The 19748-nt window shown below is 39.8% G+C and overlaps 2 protein-coding genes across 5 annotated transcripts in view; one reads left to right on the plus strand and one right to left on the minus strand.

Moving 5' to 3' along the window:
- The window catches only part of LOC139442315 (neutral alpha-glucosidase AB-like), a 53938-nt gene extending 48783 nt beyond the window's left edge, over positions 1-5155 (plus strand). The window contains exons 19-23 of the mRNA XM_071223106.1: positions 917-991; positions 1108-1221; positions 1822-1931; positions 2222-2322; positions 2841-5155. Coding sequence (XP_071079207.1) covers positions 917-991; positions 1108-1221; positions 1822-1931; positions 2222-2322; positions 2841-2950 — 510 coding nt within the window. The 3' untranslated portion in view covers positions 2951-5155. The remainder of the gene's footprint in view (positions 1-916; positions 992-1107; positions 1222-1821; positions 1932-2221; positions 2323-2840) is intronic.
- A 1055-nt stretch (positions 5156-6210) lies between these two features.
- LOC139444318 (uncharacterized) overlaps positions 6211-19748 on the minus strand; it is a 110743-nt gene continuing 97205 nt past the window's right edge. For all 4 annotated transcript variants that reach the window (XM_071225252.1, XM_071225254.1, XM_071225256.1 and 1 more), the window contains 5 exons: positions 19490-19525; positions 13890-13903; positions 13624-13644; positions 13019-13099; positions 6211-12859 (listed from right to left, as the gene is read on the minus strand). In XM_071225252.1, the coding sequence (XP_071081353.1) occupies positions 9869-12859; positions 13019-13099; positions 13624-13644; positions 13890-13903; positions 19490-19525 (3143 nt within the window). In that variant the 3' untranslated portion in view covers positions 6211-9868. The remainder of the gene's footprint in view (positions 12860-13018; positions 13100-13623; positions 13645-13889; positions 13904-19489; positions 19526-19748) is intronic.

Consider the following 19748-nt stretch of genomic DNA (forward strand, 5'->3'; position numbering starts at 1 on the left):
TATGTTAGATTCTGATTATATTGATTTCTGCAACGGTTAGCCTATGTCTTAACCTAAAGTGACTGAGCATACAATATCAATCAGTTGTACTTTACGCCATTAAGCCTCTTATATACTGTACTGAATAAACTAGCCATCTATGAATCCATCTATCTAATCTTTGATCTTTTTGTGAAAGCAAACTGTGAGAAACACAAAGTCTATCATGAAATTGCTATTTCTTGGTGTTGGTTAACATACATGTGAAGGTAACTGTTGACAGATTGGTGTTCTTGTAAGCAGTTATCTGCATGTTTTATTTGGTTTAACATTGTTGTTATTCAACCCTTCAACAAGATGTGTATATGCAAGTGATTTGTAAGTCATTTAGGCATCTAGAAACTGGCTGCTTGACGCATTTTTCATGACAGTGAATAGTTTGACTTTCTCGGTTCAGTTTCCAATAAAATGTGGGTTGCATGAGTAAGGCATACCAAAGGCATACAGCTCGTCATCATTCGTCAAGAAATTGGTCATGGGCATGTTATCTACAGACTGTATCTATGACAGTCAACTTCAAATTCGATACCATCCATCAGTAACCATCCGGTGACCTTTAATAGCAATTTGGCAACACTGTGTCACTCCCCTTTTATCTATTATAACATCTCCAAATGAATCTAAAGGAATCTATGTTCTGTTGTTTGTAGGATCACCAGTTCATGTGAACCAGTGAAAAACATCCCATTTCCAGTTATCTAATTTGCATACTTATGTCATTAGGGTATGACTTACATTATGTCAAGGATAAATGCTTTTGTTAAATGGTAAATTGTATAGGCCTTGCAAATGTCAAAACAAATTAAGAGTTGTTACTGCTAGAGAATACTGGTAGAGCTCAGGTGGTAGTTGAACTGCAGTGTTCTGCTTGTTTCAGCTGTGGTATGACCTGTTCACGTATGACATCCACCACGGGGAGCAGGAGAAGAGCGTGGCAGCAGCACTCGACAAGGTAGGCCAGTTCACTTGTTTCATAGTGTGTTGTCAATCCCAGTCATGTTTGCCAGCTTGATCTCTTAAACAAATTGATGTTTTTAATACCAGCATGCATGTGATTATCTTCCTCAGATCCCAGCTTATCAGAGAGGAGGCACTATTGTTCCCCGGAAAATGCGAATCAGGAGATCGTCCACCCTCATGTATGATGATCCATTTACTCTGGTTGTCTGTCTTGACAAGCAGGTAAGTACTGGAGGCCGGCTGCATGCAGCCATCAGCAACCAGTGAACATCAATTAGAGGCATGTGAATATGGCTGTTGAATCGGGGAGTTAGCTTATGACAATCACCAGTTAGCTCAGCAGCCATGTGCAATGGTGTTGCATTAAGGTTTTGTTGGAATACATTGTAGGGTCATATGATCCTGTACCAGACATTTTAAAACTGAACCTCTCTTAATCCTTTTTGCGCTTTGGGAAGTTTTCTAAACTTTTGACCAATAAATGACCTAAGTTTGACCCTTTTTAAGAGTTGATGTCATTGCCATAATATGAGCCTTGTGCACTTAGACCTTTGAAAGGCGTCACTAATCAAAACCATGCACAACTAGTTAAATTTTGTAGTAAACATATTTTGTCACATTTCTTTATACACAAAATATGAACTATGATGTAAATTTTCAGTCTTAGTTGGGGGCACTTAAAAAGATTATTAACAGATTGGTAAAGAAGTTTGTCCAGGGGTGGGTTATTATGGCAAATACAATATTGTTCTACTAGATTTTTCCTTCTTGTTGATGGTATAGTTTTTATATGAATGAGTTTGTATTTTATTCCACAAACAGGGCGAGGCTCAGGGAGAATTATATGCAGATGACTACCACACATTCCAGTTTAAAAATGGCCACTATGTTAATAGAGGCTTTACCTACAAGGGCAACACTCTTGAGAGCAAGTAAGTATGAACGTGGTAGTGTAGTGTATAGTACTGTGTGTCCTTTCATGGTTGGAATCTACCTGCAGCTGTAAACACAAATTACCAGTCTCAACTTAGGAATAAGGAAACAAAGGGAATTGGAGATATTTTAAGATCTAAATATGAATTGTGCTGTTGTCATAGATGTTTTGTCATTAACCAGTTTTGATTTGTCTCATTCAAGAGATTTTCAGAGAATTACTACCACCATGCATTAGTTGGAAGTGTGATAATGATCACCTGACAAGGTTTGATATTTCTTCTTTCAGAAATTTAGATCCAAAGGGAAGTTACCCAACAAAAGAGTGGTTGGAAAAAGTTATAATAGTCGGAGTGATGCAGGCTCCCAAAACAGTTGTTCTGCAATCAGGTAGGTACACTGCAGTTCTTGACTTTCCCCACTCCGGAATACTTTGCAGCTCAGCTACCTGAGGCCTGTTGTAGGAGGTGGCTAGATGGAGATTCTCAGCCAGTAGGTTACTGCTACCTCAGGCCTGTTGTAGGAGGTGGCTAGATTGGGGTTCTCAGACAGTAGGTTACTGCTACCTCAGGCCTGTTGTAGGATGTGTCTAGATGGGGGTTCTCAGACAGTAGGTTACTGCTACCTCAGGCCTGTTGTAGGATGTGGCTAGATGGGGGTTCTCAGACAGTAGGTTACAGCACAGCTGTATCACATCTGAGTTATCCAAGAAATTGCTAGTGAAAGTATTAGAATACTTCCTCCACATATACAAGTAACCTACTGTTCAGCTGCGTTAAGCGCATTCCTTATGGCACTGAAGGACTTGTCAGCACCAGCATGTAAACATGACGCTTATGGTGTTCATTGGAATTTCCGGTATCGTCAGTGCCTGATATATCTCTTACGTATACATTTTCTCTTTGCAGGTGGAAGTACCAAGAATCTAGGCTTCAACTTTGATTCAGCCAAACATGTCCTTTCAATTCGCAAGCCAGGAGTTAATATAGCACAAGATTTCATGATCTCTGTCAATTAATACATAACTTTCATTTAGTTGATTCAATGAAACCTTTTGATAATTTTCATGTTAATTGATTTTCTAATCATGAACCCAGCAATGAAAGGTTTGTTCCTCCTATTTTATGTACTTTAATGAAAATTCCTCCTCACCTATTCTAGTGTTCTATGAATGATTAAGTAGTGCTATTTGAAAATAATTAAGTGCTTTACTTGTAACTTTATGAAGAATACAAAGATTTATTTTGAATTAATATTGCACTACATATTGGTATCCAATTTACAACACCGGAAATCCCTTGGTGATGAAAGTGCAGTGAAATCAGTCTGATATTACCCGTCTGCATGATATAGTGGTTACTTGGCCTCCTGCAGTGTCTCATCGAAGTACTGGCACGACTTAGCATTATAGAAGGCACTTTTTGAAACCTAGTCTTCTGCATAGGGATATACAAAAGTCTAAAAATTACAGACAGTTCATTTGGTTCATGGGCCTTTGTTATGAAATACTGTATATTGAAATTGTCCCCCTTTCTCCAGCCCAGTATCAGAAAAACAACTTTTTCCCAATTTGTGTTGTTAGTTGCTGGGTGCCTTTGATGTCCGACATTGAATGTATGGTATTATTGCCTGTGCTTGTGGTGCATTGATTGTGCCTGTATATAGAGCCATTGTCTTTTGTTAGTCCATTTCTGTGAGCAAGGTTAAAGCAGTGTGTTAAGCTCAACTGACCCTAGCCTCTTTGGTTTAGATGTCCTCACATTGTGTTCATCCATGTATGTTTGAGTAGAACATTCATTTCATCCAAGTCTCATGCTGACTGACCAATAGTGCTATGTTTTAATGGATTATTTATTGAAAATGATGTTCAGAAATTGTGCTGTGGGGAGTAATCATGGACAAAATCCCATGTTTATTTACAAAAAGTTGGAGGTTGTTTCTTGTATGCATGTATGAAAGATGAGACAATGTGGTGAATGTTTTGAGGAAAAGAAAAAGAAATAAACATTTTCATGAATATGTCTTTGAAGATCCTTGAAGTTATTCTGATGTGAAATTATTGTAATTACAATGACGCTAGCCAGGTGAGAAGAATTATGCTGGATGGGAAGTAGGGTAAACAACTCAATAATTCCCAAAGGAGAATACTATATTTATGGCTGGGATTAATTACAAATAGCCACCAAACAGGAAATATATTTTAACCAAATTTATTCAGAATATATTTTGTATGAGCTACCACTACTGCAAACTGATGAATGTGGTTCAGTAAATTGGCAAGACATACAGTTCTGTAGACACCTGTTGGGTAGTATAAGAAAGGAGTTTGTAAAATGTCTGTTCTTTTACCACTGAGCCAGTATTTCATACAGTGTTGTTTGCCATATACATATTGGGCAAAGCTGAGAAGACTCCCTACACTATAGTCTGGAAGGTTTACTGCAATATCTGAAAAACTATCGACCTACTCCAGTCAAAGTTGGTATGAGATTATTGAGATTATGAGATTATTAAACAGTCATACATAACTGGATATTACATTTAAAGACAATCGGTGCATGAATAAAAAATCTGTCTATTTAGCTATCACTATATTTCATCAACAACCAGACCTGTTCGTCACGGGGGGAACGAGCATGCATTGAAACAGCCATCTGCATAATGCTACCCCTGCATCACAGGGCCATATGACACAGTTGAACCAATCAACTCAACTCGAAAGGGTGCACTGGAATCACGCACGCACGAATACGGTGTTAGCGTTGGGCGTCTCAACCTTCACCCTGTCACCCTCGTTCCCCCCGTGACGAACAGGTCTGGTTCCGATTGTCTTTAAATGTAATATCCAGTTATGTATGACTGTTTAATAATCTCATACCAACTTTGACTGGAGTAGGTCCGATAGTTTTTCAGATATTGTAGTAAACGTCGGTACCTTAAATTACCTTCCAGACTATACATGAGACCAGGGCATCCATTTCGTGTTTTACCTGATGAATATGTAATGTATAGCATTGACAGACAATCTCTCCTCCTTCCCTGGTGTTTTCAGAAGACCAGATGATGTGACAGTTAATCAAGCAGGACTGTAACACGGTTTACTTTATCATCAATCAACAATATTATTATCATTATCATTTTTAAGAACTTAAGAGAACTACTTAAGAGGAAATTGTGACATAACATGACTGTTGTACAGATTTCAGTAAAACACTTGATTTCACTGTCATTTTGTCTTATTATTATTTTGATTGACTTGAGGATTGGGTGGTTTACCCCAGTGACAGGAGGTGGAGGCGCTGAATGTGGTTTGCTTCAAACACGGGTCTAGAGATCCATTTGAGACATCCAATTTATTTTTTTATAATATTTCTTGTCTCTGTTTGAGATACTGTTTGACACCCAGTGGCCTTGCTGATCTAGTTGTTCACCCTGGGGCCTTGCTGATCTAGCTGTTCACCCTGTGGCTTTGCTGATCTAGGGAGTCACCCAGTGGCCTTGTTGATTTAGCTGTTCATCTTGTGGCCTTGTTGATCTAGCTGTTCACCCTGTGCGCCTTGCTGATCTAGTGAGTCACCCTGTGGCCATGCTGATCTAGCTGTTCAACCTGTGGCCTTGCTGATCCAGTGGGTCACCCTGTGGGCCTTGCTGATCTGGTGAGTCACCCTGTGGCCTTGCTGATATAGTGGGTCACCCTGTGGGCCTTGCTGATCTAGTGGGTCATCCTGTGATCCTTGCTGATCTAGTGAGTCACCCTGTAGCCTTGATGATCTAGTGAGTCACCTTGTGGCCTTGCTGATCTAGTGGGTCACCCTGTGGTCTTGCTGATCAAGTGAGTCACCCTGTGGCTTTGCTGATCTAATGAGTCACCCTACGGCCTTGCTGATCTAGCTGTTCACCCTGTGGGCCTTGCTGATTTAGTTGTTCCCCCGGTGGCCTTGCTGATCTAGTTGTTCAGCCTGTGGCCTTGCTCATCTAGTGTGTCACCCTGTGGCCTTGCTGACCTTTTTGGCCATCCTGCAGTGAGCAGTTCAGCACTACTGCCACTCCTTACAACGCCACTTCCTCTACTATCTGATTGATAGTCACTGGCTTGAGTTTCCACTGAACAAAATATTTCTTTTAAAATCATCTTCTCTGAGCATATTTTCTCTATATGTTTAGACAAATAACGTGGTATCTAAACGAGACTGTAAACTTCACACGGACATGACATGAAATAATTTCTTTTCTTAAACCATTGAAATGATAAAACAAATGGAGACTTATATTCTCACATTTTATTCTTGTGTACTTATAAATTCATATACAAATACACTTGCATAGAGATTTACTTGCTTCCAGCCCATATGATGTCGCAAGCACTGGCAGGTGGGCGGGTGGGCAACATATTAATGTGTTAGTAACTGTAGCAAACAAGTGGCAAATCAAACTTAATATAACAATCATTATTCTTTTCAAATAAACTGAACTATGGGCGGCCATCCTGTCTAAAAATGCAAAGTTTAAATAAAGGACAAATGTATGCACAAATTGTCAAATGTAACAAATAAAGAATAAATGGTAAACAAAATTTAATTGTTAACATGTGTATGATGAACTCAAAATACAAAACGATACCAATGAACAACTCGCAAACAAAAAACAAGGTGTACTAAAGAATGTTGGTGCACAAAGAGGACACTGAATTGCTGAAGGACTGTTAATAAAAAAAAACGGCAGATGGCAGTGCAATTTATTAAACATTCCAAGTTTAATCAGCTTGTTACACCGTGTATATGATAAATGCACGCCAAAGTGCTCAGTGTATGAAGCATATAACAAAAGTGTTACATGATTACAAGATATATTTCTGACACACATTTTCATAAGATCGGAAAAGTGAATGTTGTGCAAGAATGCGGCACTTGGTCAACCTCAGACTATCAACAATGATATAACTGACAAATGTAAAATGTTTAATTTTTTGTCATGGTGTAAATGTAACTGATTTGAAAGAGTTGATGTTATGCGTTAAATGAGTGTTGATTGAAGGTTGTGTACTAAAATACATGTACTAATTAGGCAGATTACAAGAGTATACTTTTTATCAAACTGTGCCTCTTTTCCTGTGACAATGAATGACTGCTCGATACAAAAAAGTAACGTATAGATATTGTTGGACACAATGAGTGCAAAAGGAATGATGTAATACATTGAGCACTTTAACTGCATTATCATACACAGCTGTATCATTGGTATCGCTTCCTATTTTGAGTTCATTATTCGTATGTTGATAATGACCTTTATTTGTAACATTCATTCTTTATTCGGAACATTTGACTGTTATTGCATATGTTTATCCTGTATTTCAACTTTGTATTTTTTATCAAATGGCCAACCATACTAAACACCACCACGCCAATAGACAACATGAACAGTATGACAAGCACAACATGGTGGACAGCTGACTGCTTATTATATGTGGCATAAAAGCATTCTACAATAACACAAACTTGCAGAAACACTTTACCATTTCTTCTCCATTTTAGAAGTTTTTAGAAGTTTTCATGCAGTCAACATTAGCAAACATTTTGTAAAACTATGATCAAAGATTCTCAATTTTATTTTTGTATGTCGTCTTTGGTCTATTACAGGAGCTGCACTGATGGCCATTCCTCGTGAATCCTACGAGCCAAGTCTTGAGATGTCCCTTATCCAAGTTAACTACACATTAGCACAACCATCACATACTTATCATTTTCCATCAAATATGGAGATTCAATTCCTGATGGAAAATCCACTACGCTAAGTTGATATATACAAATAACTATAAGCACCATATTTGCAGATGATAGCAATATACAAGCATCATGTAAACACAAGCACCTCTGTGTGATACTTATATTAACCAGGAGATAATGTGTGTCTACATGTGTCGGGTGAGTACAATAGATAACACTCCTTCCTTCACATCTCTAAGGTACTGAAATCAGTGAAGAACATTAGCAAACAGAAACTTATCATATAAAGCATTGTGTTACTGATGTGACAAACCAATCATAAAAACTTGGTTTTATGATCCAATAAATATGCAATGAGTTCACTGAGGAGGAACTACTTCTAAGCTCCATACATCAATGCAATGTCTGCCTGCTGAATGAACTATTGCCTAACGTTCCCAATATGTTTAATTAGTGATTTCCAAATGTGTGGGTAATTCTGTAGAAAAACACAGCTGCAAATCATTTGGCACTATATGATATATAGTACAGTTCACTCCAACATGTATTTATACATGGTTTCTTAAGTTACATATTAAACATCAATTATTTTATGAATGACAAGCTATGATAAGAGATTATTACCCTCATGTGTTTCAATATCATATATATATATATATATATATATATATATATATATATATATATATATAATAGGAATGAAAAATATGTATTATGCTTGCTATTCTTATTCCTAACATGTAATTATGACATAGAAACATTCGGGCAATAATTTCTATATATTTGTTGACTAGACATGCACAAACAGTGTTGTGACAGAGCATGAAGAACCTGTACACAGCTACAGATGTAAACAGCTGTAGACAGTCAGATGTAAACAGTTGTAGACAGCCACAGATGTCAACAGAGCGATAGACAGCCACAGATGTAAACAGCTGTAGACAGTCAGATGTAAACAGTTGTAGACAGCCACAGATGTCAACAGAGCGGTAGACAGTCACAGATATGGTCACCGATATGGACACAGCTGTAGACAGTCACAGATATGGACACAGCTGTAGACAGTCACAGATATGGACACAGCTGTAGACAGTCACAGATATGGACACATCTGTAGACAGTCCCAGATATGGACACAGCTGTAGACAGTCACATATATGGCCACAGCTGCAGACAGTCACAGATATGGTCACAGATATGGACACAGCTGTAGACAGTCACAGATATGGACACATCTGTAGACAGTCACAGATATGGACACAGCTGTAGACAGTCACATATATGGCCACAGCTGCAGACAGTCACAGATATGGCCACAGCTGTAGACAGTCACAGATATGGACACATCTGTAGACAGTCACAGATATGGACACAGCTGTAGACAGTCACATATATGGCCACAGCTGCAGACAGTCACAGATATGGACACAGCTGTAGACAGTCACAGATATGGACACAGCTGTAGACAGTCACATATATGGACACAGCGGAAGAACCAAAGTCACAGATATGGACACAGCGGAAGAACCAAAGTCACAGATATGGACACAGCGGAAGAACCAATAGACATAAGGAATCAGAACTGAAGGCATGCAGCAAGTAGTGAATTGCAAACACGAATCCTGCAACTTCGAACAAATATAAATTGAATACACCTTATGGTTGAATCATCAATTGTAACAATAATATGTGTGTATGTGTGTGTGCGTGCGTGTGCGTGCGTTAGCAAAAGCCATGTACTTCTAGAATATATTAGTTTATCAAATGTGTCCATCACACTAGATATGAAACCACTGTTTTGAAGACTAGTGTGCTACAATGAGTCACTTGTATCTTCATAATTCATAAACTTTCCAGAAAGGATTACATACAGCTCAACATCAGTCCAAACCACTGGTATCAAATTGGTCAGCTGATGATTTAATCTCCAACATAACTCAGGCACGAACATCGGTAATATTTCTCTGTGGGAATATATCCCTCAACATAATTTCCCAATAATGGTGTCTTTTTGTGAAATACCTACTGTTGGACTCGGTAATCTATGTAGCGTCAATTCAATGGAAACTTGGTAATATTGTCCAAATATTAGACCACTGCTTCCGATATATAAAACATATCGTTTAACATTTCAATTTCAAAATTCAATATTAGGAAAAGTTATTACTTCACACTACAATATTGAAAGTATTCACACTGACATGCATGCACAGTCACTCCTTGTCACTCTGGAACTTGTTAATGAGTGACCTCACCCATCCTTTCATGATGACAAGGTTCTCAATGTCTGTGCTCAACTGGTCGAGCCTGCCTAGTGAGCGTGCTGACCTGAGACCACAAAGTTCCGGTGAGCTCTCTCTGCCGTGTTCAGATTCAGCCCGTACATGATGGTGCATGAATTGATTGCCACCATAGGAGTGACTGCTACTGCCACCAACCACAGCAAAGTGTGGCCCAGAGATGCCAGATGAGCAGCTGGAGCTGATGGATGTGTTCGAGCTGCTGTTGATGGAGCCAATGTTGCTGCTGGAACTAGGGTGCCAGCTCTTGGACTGGCCAGATCGTGAATCCGTAACCAGGGACTGCTGAATATCTTTCACAGATTTGGGTTGCACCAATTCCCTTTCTTCACTGGTGTTTCTACTGCTGTGTCTGGAATATTGTGATGCCTGTTGTAGAGTCTGGAGTCGCTGACGAATCACAGAGCCTGGTCCCCTACGCTTGACCTCAACAGTATGTGGAGTCTTTGGTTTATTCCTTTCCTCCAAAATCTGAACAAAGTCTTTGATTGACCGTCTTGGTTTCTTTGGGGTCTCCTTCACAACCTTCTGTTTAGGATCAATATTGATGTCACAAAACACTGCCGAATCCTGAAAAACTTCTGTGTCAAAAGCTATAGACAAACGACGTTCATAAAAACTATCAACAGAATCAGCAGACGATTCTGACTGAGTACGCCCCCTAGACACCATTGACTCTTTCTGTCTAGTATCCAAGGTAGGAGCCTCATCTTTTTCCTGTTCAGTTTCTTCTACATCCATTTGCTTGACAGGAGGTGGGGTCATGTTAATGACAGCGGCAGTGGTCTCAATGGAATTACTATCAGTCACGTCACTTTGCATAGAAAAGCCAGAGTCTGACTGCTGAATTTCCATCTTGTTGAGTAAAGGACTATGATTTTCAGCAGCCGGGGGCAAAATTGGTAATGACAACCGAGCCTGAGGTTCAGGAGTAGTCTCCTTGCTGGAAAGTTCATAGGAAGAAAGAGAATCACTGTCCCTGAGAACACAGGCACTGTGAGGTCTTAGTTTATCAGTTATCAAGGCCTCGACATTAGGTGGAAGAGAATTTGCCATCCTGGACCCAATAGAGTCTCCACCAAGTCCTCTCTGCCTCAGGAATATCCTCAGTTCCTCATCTTCCTCCAGAAGATGGTGCTGCCTCTTCAGCCTCTCTGTTCCTCTCTTTTGTGCATGTGGCGAGTCCAGGGTCTCACAAGAAGAGTTTTTACTCTTTGCATCTTCCATCTTCTCATCATCTGAAATGAGCAAAGATGATGGACGGACATCTGACACACTTGACAATGTCGAGTGGCCATCGCTGTCTTCCATACGTTTTGAAATTTTGGATGTCCAGCTGTGAATCTTGTGTTTCAGAGTATCCATGATCCCTTCACTGGAGCTGCTGGAATGGCTTTCGTAAGATGATGTAGAAATATTTGAATGTCTGTTCCCTTTCTCAAACTCATTGTAATGGAAAACAGGTAGATTGGTTGGAAACTTACATGATGATGAAGAATTATTGTCCCTGGACTTTCTCATATAATCCTCCATCTCAGCTACCATTCTCTCACTATCTGTGTATCCCTCACAGTCGAAAGATGATGGCCTGTTATTGGAAGCTTGAGCAATGGTCTTTGATTTGGTCAAGGGTGTGGAATTGGATCTGTTGAGGTTATGACGTGAGAGATGGTCAGGATGGGGAAACTTTGGAGACGTTGATGAAACAATGATTGAGGGAACGCTTGAGGCAACCGTAACCTTGGGGATATCTGGAACAGTGTCATAGGTTGAGACTGGTCTGGATGCCAGGTTGCAGGGAGAGTCATTTGTGTTCTGCTTCATCGGGTTTGGCGAGTTATGTTCCTGCTTCATTACTACAGGGCTTTTTGGCGGCGTCATAGTCCCTCTCGGTTGGGTACAATATTTGGAAAAATACTTCTGATTTTCAGTATCATTTAAAGAATTTCGGTTCACATATACCCTCCAGTCCATATTTTCGCGGCTACCACTTTTAGGATCTCTAGGTTCAGAAGTTTTCTTCTGTTGATTCACCTGAGGTTTGACCGAGACATTTGACACACTGACAGATCCAGAGAGCTTCTTAACTGCTGGGTTCTTCACCCATGGATCTTCTGATAAGTGTGACACATCGGTCATTGATCCCTTAGTCAGCTTCTCAGTGCTGCCCCAGTTTGTGAGCTTGGCTTTGATTCCCTTCATGGAAGAAGCATCACAGTCCACCGAAAGGTGCTTCACAGTATAAACTGGGTGACGCAATGCTTTTATTGTCAGGTTGTCACGGGACCTTTTGGCAAAAGTGTCATGGAAAGCAGGAATGCTTTTACCCTGCTCTTTGTGACCATTTTTTGTCCACTGCTTTGTCTGAAGATTCACAAGACTTCCTTGTTTGTTCTTTGTCCAGGAGTTAGAATTCACTGTGCCACTTTCCTTGGGACTGTTTCTTGAATCCTTGGATGGAGGTGTGATATTCAAAATAGGCATACTGGTGTACCTACTCTGCTTGTTGGTTTTCTTGGGTTTATCTCCATCAGACAATTCATCCAAATCTGACCGACTATTAAACACAACATCATTATAGTCTTTCAAACCATCTTGTGTAAGATCTGGATCATCCACATCACTCTCTGAATCAGAATCAATGCTGGGTATAACATCACCAAAATCTAGTGAGTTGATTGGTCTCATTCTGGTTGCAATACGGAAACTCTTGGCTCGACGGACATTGTCACTGGAAGCCTCTTTGGGAGAAGTGTTTTTCTGGCCAGCCAACGTGTCTACAGACCTGCTGAAGCCCACAGATGTGTCTTCAATGACTGCAGACTGAGAGGAGATATCACTGTGAGTTGTGGCTCTGGAGATTGAGGTGCCTTCACTGGATGTGTCAGTCACACTTTGTTTACTCTGGAAGAAAAAATACACTGATAGCAGAAGCACTGATAAAGTATTCAGAATATTCTTATGAATCTGAAATTACATTCTTCTAAAAACTTCTCAAGCTTAATTAATAAAAATGGAAACTGCATCATAGAGTATAATCGAATAATGAACAAATCGGACTACCTTTTTGTGGTCCGGGGTTGTCTCCCTTGCTCCACTTGTCTCCAGAGAAGAATGTGTCTGCCTTCTCTCCAGGAGTGGCGACTGTAACAAATCAACACATTGTAGATGTCAAATACTGCAACGCCATTTTAATGTTAATTTGAATCTTCCATTTGACATAATTAATCGCAAAGGATGTCATGATATGTCTACCTAAAACTACAAAACATTATTTCACTATTTGAGTCTTCATGAGATGCATATAGTAATACTTAATATGTGCTGTTTGCATGATCTTCATGTTCCTTGGGGACCAGCTGACAGTCGGTTCTTTTAATTAACAAGTTTGTGTTTACCTTCCATAATTATTTAATTGAAGTAAATTGTATTAGCATTACACCATAACATTTAGCAATATGTGTTATGATATACGGTAAAGTAGAGCTAGCCTAAGTAGTCATCAGGCTGTTTTCTTGGTCAACGTTACTTTTAGTAACATAAAAAAAGAAATTAAAATGCAGGAACTAATACATGGGTATGATATTGTCCAATGCCAATTCACGGTGCTATACCAGGTAAAGATACAGAGTTGTGAGTCAGATTAAACGGAAGGATATGATACTTACTGTTCTAGGACTGATGTCACCCTGAAAGAAGATACACTTACCATTAATTCAGAGGAACTTTCAGTCTTAATCTAAGGAAACCTTTGCCATTGCTTAAGTAATATTTGATTTTTTTTCGATATGTTTTTTTTTTTCTCACATATTTTATGTTCAATATGATATTCCGAAAGGTAGTTTGTTTAACAATGTTCTCTAGAGTGAAGAGACTGTCCTGGAAACTGCAGACTGTAAAGTGTACATATATAAGTACTAAAATATATACTTACTTTCCTGTTTCCAGCTGTAGAAAGAACAGAAAGGGAAACAAATGAAACATATATTTTTCATTTTTGATTCAATGATTTCATTGTATCTCATTAGGATACTCTTAACATAAGGTACTACAAGTAGGAAAGACTGTGGGCAACAATGTGTGACCTCCATCATAACACAGTGAAGCTGTGTTTGTTACATAAGTTACAAGTAGGAAGGAGACTGTGGGCAACAATGTGTGACCTCCATCATAACATAGCGATGGCTGTGTTTGTTACATAAGTTACAAGAAGAAACGACTAGGCAACAATGTTTGGCCTACAACATAACATAGCGAAGGCTGTGTTTGTTACATAAGTTACAAGTAGGAAAGACTGTGGGCAACAATGTGTGACCTCCAACATAACATAGCGATGGCCGTGTTTGTTACATAAGTTACAAGTAGGAAAGACTGTGGGCAACAATGTTTGACCTCCAACATAACATAGTGATGGCTGTGTTTGTTACATAAGTTACAAGTAGGAAAGACTGTGGGCAACAATGTGTGACCCTCAACATAACATAGTGATGGCTGTGTTTGTTACATAAGTTACAAGAAGAAACGACTAGGCAACAATGTTTGGCCTACAACATAACATAGCGAAGGCTGTGTTTGTTACATAAGTTACAAGTAGGAAAGACTGTGGGCAACAATGTGTGACCTCCAACATAACATAGCGATGGCCGTGTTTGTTACATAAGTTACAAGTAGGAAAGACTGTGGGCAACAATGTTTGACCTCCAACATAACATAGTGATGGCTGTGTTTGTTACATAAGTTACAAGTAGGAAAGACTGTGGGCAACAATGTGTGACCTCCATCATAACATAGCGAAGGCTGTGTTTGTTACATAAGTTACAAGTAGGAAAGACTGTGGGCAACAATGTGTGACCTCCATCATAACACAGTGAAGGCTGTGTTTGTTACATAAGTTACAAGTAGGAAAGACTGTGGGCAACAATGTGTGACCTCCAACATAACATAGCGAAGGCTGTGTTTGTTACTTAAGTTACAAGTAGGAAAGACTGTGGGCAACAATGTTTGGCCTACAACATAACATAGCGATGGCTGTGTTTGTTACATAAGTTACAAGAAGAAACGACTAGGCAACAATGTGTGACCTCCATCATAACAAAGCGAAGGCTGTGTTTGTTACATAAGTTACAAGTAGGAAAGACTGTGGGCAACAATGTGTGACCTCCAACATAACATAGTGATGGCTGTGTTTGTTACATAAGTTACAAGAAGAAACCACTAGGCAACAATGTGTGACCTCCATCATAACATAGCGAAGGCCGTGTTTGTTACATAAGTTACAAGAAGAAACGACTAGGCAACAATGTGTGACCTCCATCATAACATAGCGATGGCCGTGTTTGTTACATAAGTTACAAGTAGGAAAGACTGTGGGCAACAATGTGTGACCTCCATCATAACATAGCGAAGGCTGTGTTTGTTACATAAGTTACAAGTAGGAAAGACTGTGGGCAACAATGTGTGACCTCCAACATAACATAGCGATGGCTGTGTTTGTTACATAAGTTACAAGAAGAAACGACTAGGCAACAATGTGTGACCTCCATCATAACATAGCGATGGCCGTGTTTGTTACATAAGTTACAAGAAGAAACGACTAGGCAACAATGTGTGACCTCCATCATAACATAGCGAAGGCTGTGTTTGTTACATAAGTTACAAGTAGGAAAGACTGTGGGCAACAATGTGTGACCTCCAACATAACATAGCGAAGGCTGTGTTTGTTACATAAGTTACAAGTAGGAAAGACTGTGGGCAACAATGTGTGACCTCCAACATAACATAGCGAAGGCTGTGTTTGTTACATAAGTTACAAGTAGGAAAGACTGTGGGCAACAATGTGTGACCTCCAACATAACATAGCGAAGGCTGTGTTTGTTACATAAGTTACAAGTAGGAAAGACTGTGGGCAACAATGTGTGACCTCCAACATAACACAGTGAAGGCCGTGTTTGTTACATAAGTTACAAGTAGGAAAGACTGTGGGCAACAATGTGTGACCTCCATCATAACATAGCGATGGCCGTGTTTGTTACATAAGTTACAAGTAGGAAAGACTGTGGGCAACAATGTGTGACCTCCATCATAACACAGTGAAGGCTGTGTTTGTTACAGAAGTTACAAGTAGGAAGGAGACTGTGGGCAACAATGTGTGACCTCCAACATAACATAGCGATGGCTGTGTTTGTTACATAAGTTACAAGTAGGAAAGACTGTGGGCAACAATGTGTGACCTCCAACATAACACAGTGAAGGCCGTGTTTGTTACATAAGTTACAAGTAGGAAAGACTGTGGGCAACAATGTGTGACCTCCATCATAACATAGCGAAGGCTGTGTTTGTTACATAAGTTACAAGTAGGAAAGACTGTTGGCAACAATGTGTGACCTCCATCATAACATAGCGATGGCCGTGTTTGTTACATAAGTTACAAGTAGGAAAGACTGTGGGCAACAATGTGTGACCTCCATCATAACACAGTGAAGGCTGTGTTTGTTACATAAGTTACAAGTAGGAAAGACTGTGGGCAACAATGTGTGACCTCCATCATAACACAGTGAAGGCTGTGTTTGTTACATAAGTTACAAGAAGAAACGACTAGGCAACAATGTGTGACCTCCAACATAACATAGTGATGGCTGTGTTTGTTACATAAGTTACAAGTAGGAAAGACTGTGGGCAACAATGTGTGACCTCCATCATAACACAGTGAAGGCTGTGTTTGTTACATAAGTTACAAGTAGGAAAGACTGTGGGCAACAATGTGTGACCTCCAACATAACATAGCGAAGGTCGTGTTTGTTACATAAGTTACAAGTAGGAAAGACTGTGGGCAACAATGTGTGACCTCCATCATAACACAGTGAAGGCTGTGTTTGTTACATAAGTTACAAGAAGAAACGACTAGGCAACAATGTGTGACCTCCAACATAACATAGTGATGGCTGTGTTTGTTACATAAGTTACAAGTAGGAAAGACTGTGGGCAACAATGTGTGACCTCCAACATAACATAGCGATGGCTGTGTTTGTTACATAAGTTACAAGAAGAAACGACTAGGCAACAATGTGTGACCTCCATCATAACATAGCGATGGCCGTGTTTGTTACATAAGTTACAAGTAGGAAAGACTGTGGGCAACAATGTGTGACCTCCATCATAACACAGTGAAGGCTGTGTTTGTTACATAAGTTACAAGTAGGAAAGACTGTGGGCAACAATGTGTGACCTCCAACATAACATAGCGATGGCTGTGTTTGTTACATAAGTTACAAGAAGAAACGACTAGGCAACAATGTGTGACCTCCAACATAACATAGTGATGGCTGTGTTTGTTACATAAGTTACAAGTAGGAAAGACTGTGGGCAACAATGTTTGACCTCCAACATAACATAGCGATGGCCGTGTTTGTTACATAAGTTACAAGTAGGAAAGACTGTGGGCAACAATGTGTGACCCTCAACATAACATAGTGATGGCTGTGTTTGTTACATAAGTTACAAGTAGGAAAGACTGTGGGCAACAATGTTTGACCTCCAACATAACATAGCGAAGGCTGTGTTTGTTACATAAGTTACAAGTAGGAAAGACTGTGGGCAACAATGTGTGACCTCCAACATAACATAGCGATGGCTGTGTTTGTTACATAAGTTACAAGAAGAAACGACTAGGCAACAATGTGTGACCTCCAACATAACATAGCGATGGCTGTGTTTGTTACATAAGTTACAAGTAGGAAAGACTGTGGGCAACAATGTGTGACCTCCAACATAACATAGCGATGGCCGTGTTTGTTACATAAGTTACAAGTAGGAAAGACTGTGGGCAACAATGTTTGGCCTACAACATAACATAGCGAAGGCTGTGTTTGTTACATAAGTTACAAGTAGGAAAGACTGTGGGCAACAATGTGTGACCTCCAACATAACATAGCGATGGCTGTGTTTGTTACATAGGTTACAAGAAGAAACGACTAGGCAACAATGTGTGACCTCCATCATAACAAAGCGAAGGCTGTGTTTGTTACATAAGTTACAAGTAGGAAGGAGACTGTGGGCAACAATGTGTGACCTCCAACATAACATAGCGATGGCTGTGTTTGTTACATAAGTTACAAGTAGGAAAGACTGTGGGCAACAATGTGTGACCTCCAACATAACATAGCGATGGCCGTGTTTGTTACATAAGTTACAAGTAGGAAAGACTGTGGGCAACAATGTTTGGCCTACAACATAACATAGCGAAGGCTGTGTTTGTTACATAAGTTACAAGTAGGAAAGACTGTGGGCAACAATGTGTGACCCTCAACATAACATAGCGAAGGCCGTGTTTGTTACATAAGTTACAAGTAGGAAAGACTGTGGGCAACAATGTGTGACCTCCAACATAACATAGTGATGGCCGTGTTTGTTAAATAAGTTACAAGTAGGAAAGACTGTGGGCAACAATGTTTGGCCTACAACATAACATAGCGAAGGCTGTGTTTGTTACATAAGTTACAAGTAGGAAAGACTGTGGGCAACAATGTGTGACCTCCAACATAACATAGCGAAGGCTGTGTTTGTTACATAAGTTACAAGTAGGAAAGACTGTGGGCAACAATGTTTGGCCTACAACATAACATAGCGAAGGCTGTGTTTGTTACATAAGTTACAAGTAGGAAAGACTGTGGGCAACAATGTGTGACCCTCAACATAACATAGCGAAGGCTGTGTTTGTTACATAAGTTACAAGTAGGAAAGACTGTGGGCAACAATGTTTGGCCTACAACATAACATAGCGAAGGCTGTGTTTGTTACATAAGTTACAAGAAGAAACGACTAGGCAACAATGTGTGACCTCCATCATAACATAGCGATGGCTGTGTTTGTTACATAAGTTACAAGTAGGAAAGACTGGGCAACAATGTGTGACCTCCATCATAACATAGCGATGGCCGTGTTTGTTACATAAGTTACAAGAAGAAACGACTAGGGAACAATGTGTGACCTCCAACATAACATAGCGATGGCTGTGTTTGTTACATAAGTTACAAGTAGGAAAGACTGTGGGCAACAATGTGTGACCTCCATCATAACATAGCGATGGCTGTGTTTGTTACATAAGTTACAAGTAGGAAAGACTGTGGGCAACAATGTGTGACCTCCAACATAACATAGCGATGGCCGTGTTTGTTACATAAGTTACAAGAAGAAACGACTAGGCAACAATGTGTGACCTCCATCATAACAAAGCGAAGGCTGTGTTTGTTACATAAGTTACAAGTAGGAAAGACTGTGGGCAACAATGTGTGACCTCCAACATAACATAGCGATGGCTGTGTTTGTTACATAAGTTACAAGAAGAAACGACTAGGCAACAATGTGTGACCTCCAACATAACATAGTGATGGCTGTGTTTGTTACATAAGTTACAAGAAGAAACGACTAGGCAACAATGTGTGACCTCCAACATAACATAGCGATGGCTGTGTTTGTTACATAAGTTACAAGAAGAAACGACTAGGCAACAAAGTGTGTCCTCCAACATCAACTTACATGATCCTCTTTTTCCCTTCTGGGGCTTCAACAGATCTGAAATGAAAAGATCAATCTTTAGATTCTACTGACTCATGGCAAGGAAATAGAGGCTCATTCATGGTTTACTGAGTACCTCACTGACCGTGCACCAACATCTGCCCATAGAGGACAAGCAGCTCTATCAGACGCAGATACAGGATTTTGAAAAAGAGGTGCGCACTATCCAAGTTACAATGTAAACAAAAAAGAAATCAAGGGACCGAAATAAGCTGACAAA

The sequence above is a fragment of the Haliotis cracherodii genome, unplaced genomic scaffold (genome assembly GCF_022045235.1).
Source record: "Haliotis cracherodii isolate W230 unplaced genomic scaffold, xgHalCrac1.p SCAF_5, whole genome shotgun sequence".
Taxonomy (NCBI): domain Eukaryota; kingdom Metazoa; phylum Mollusca; class Gastropoda; order Lepetellida; family Haliotidae; genus Haliotis; species Haliotis cracherodii.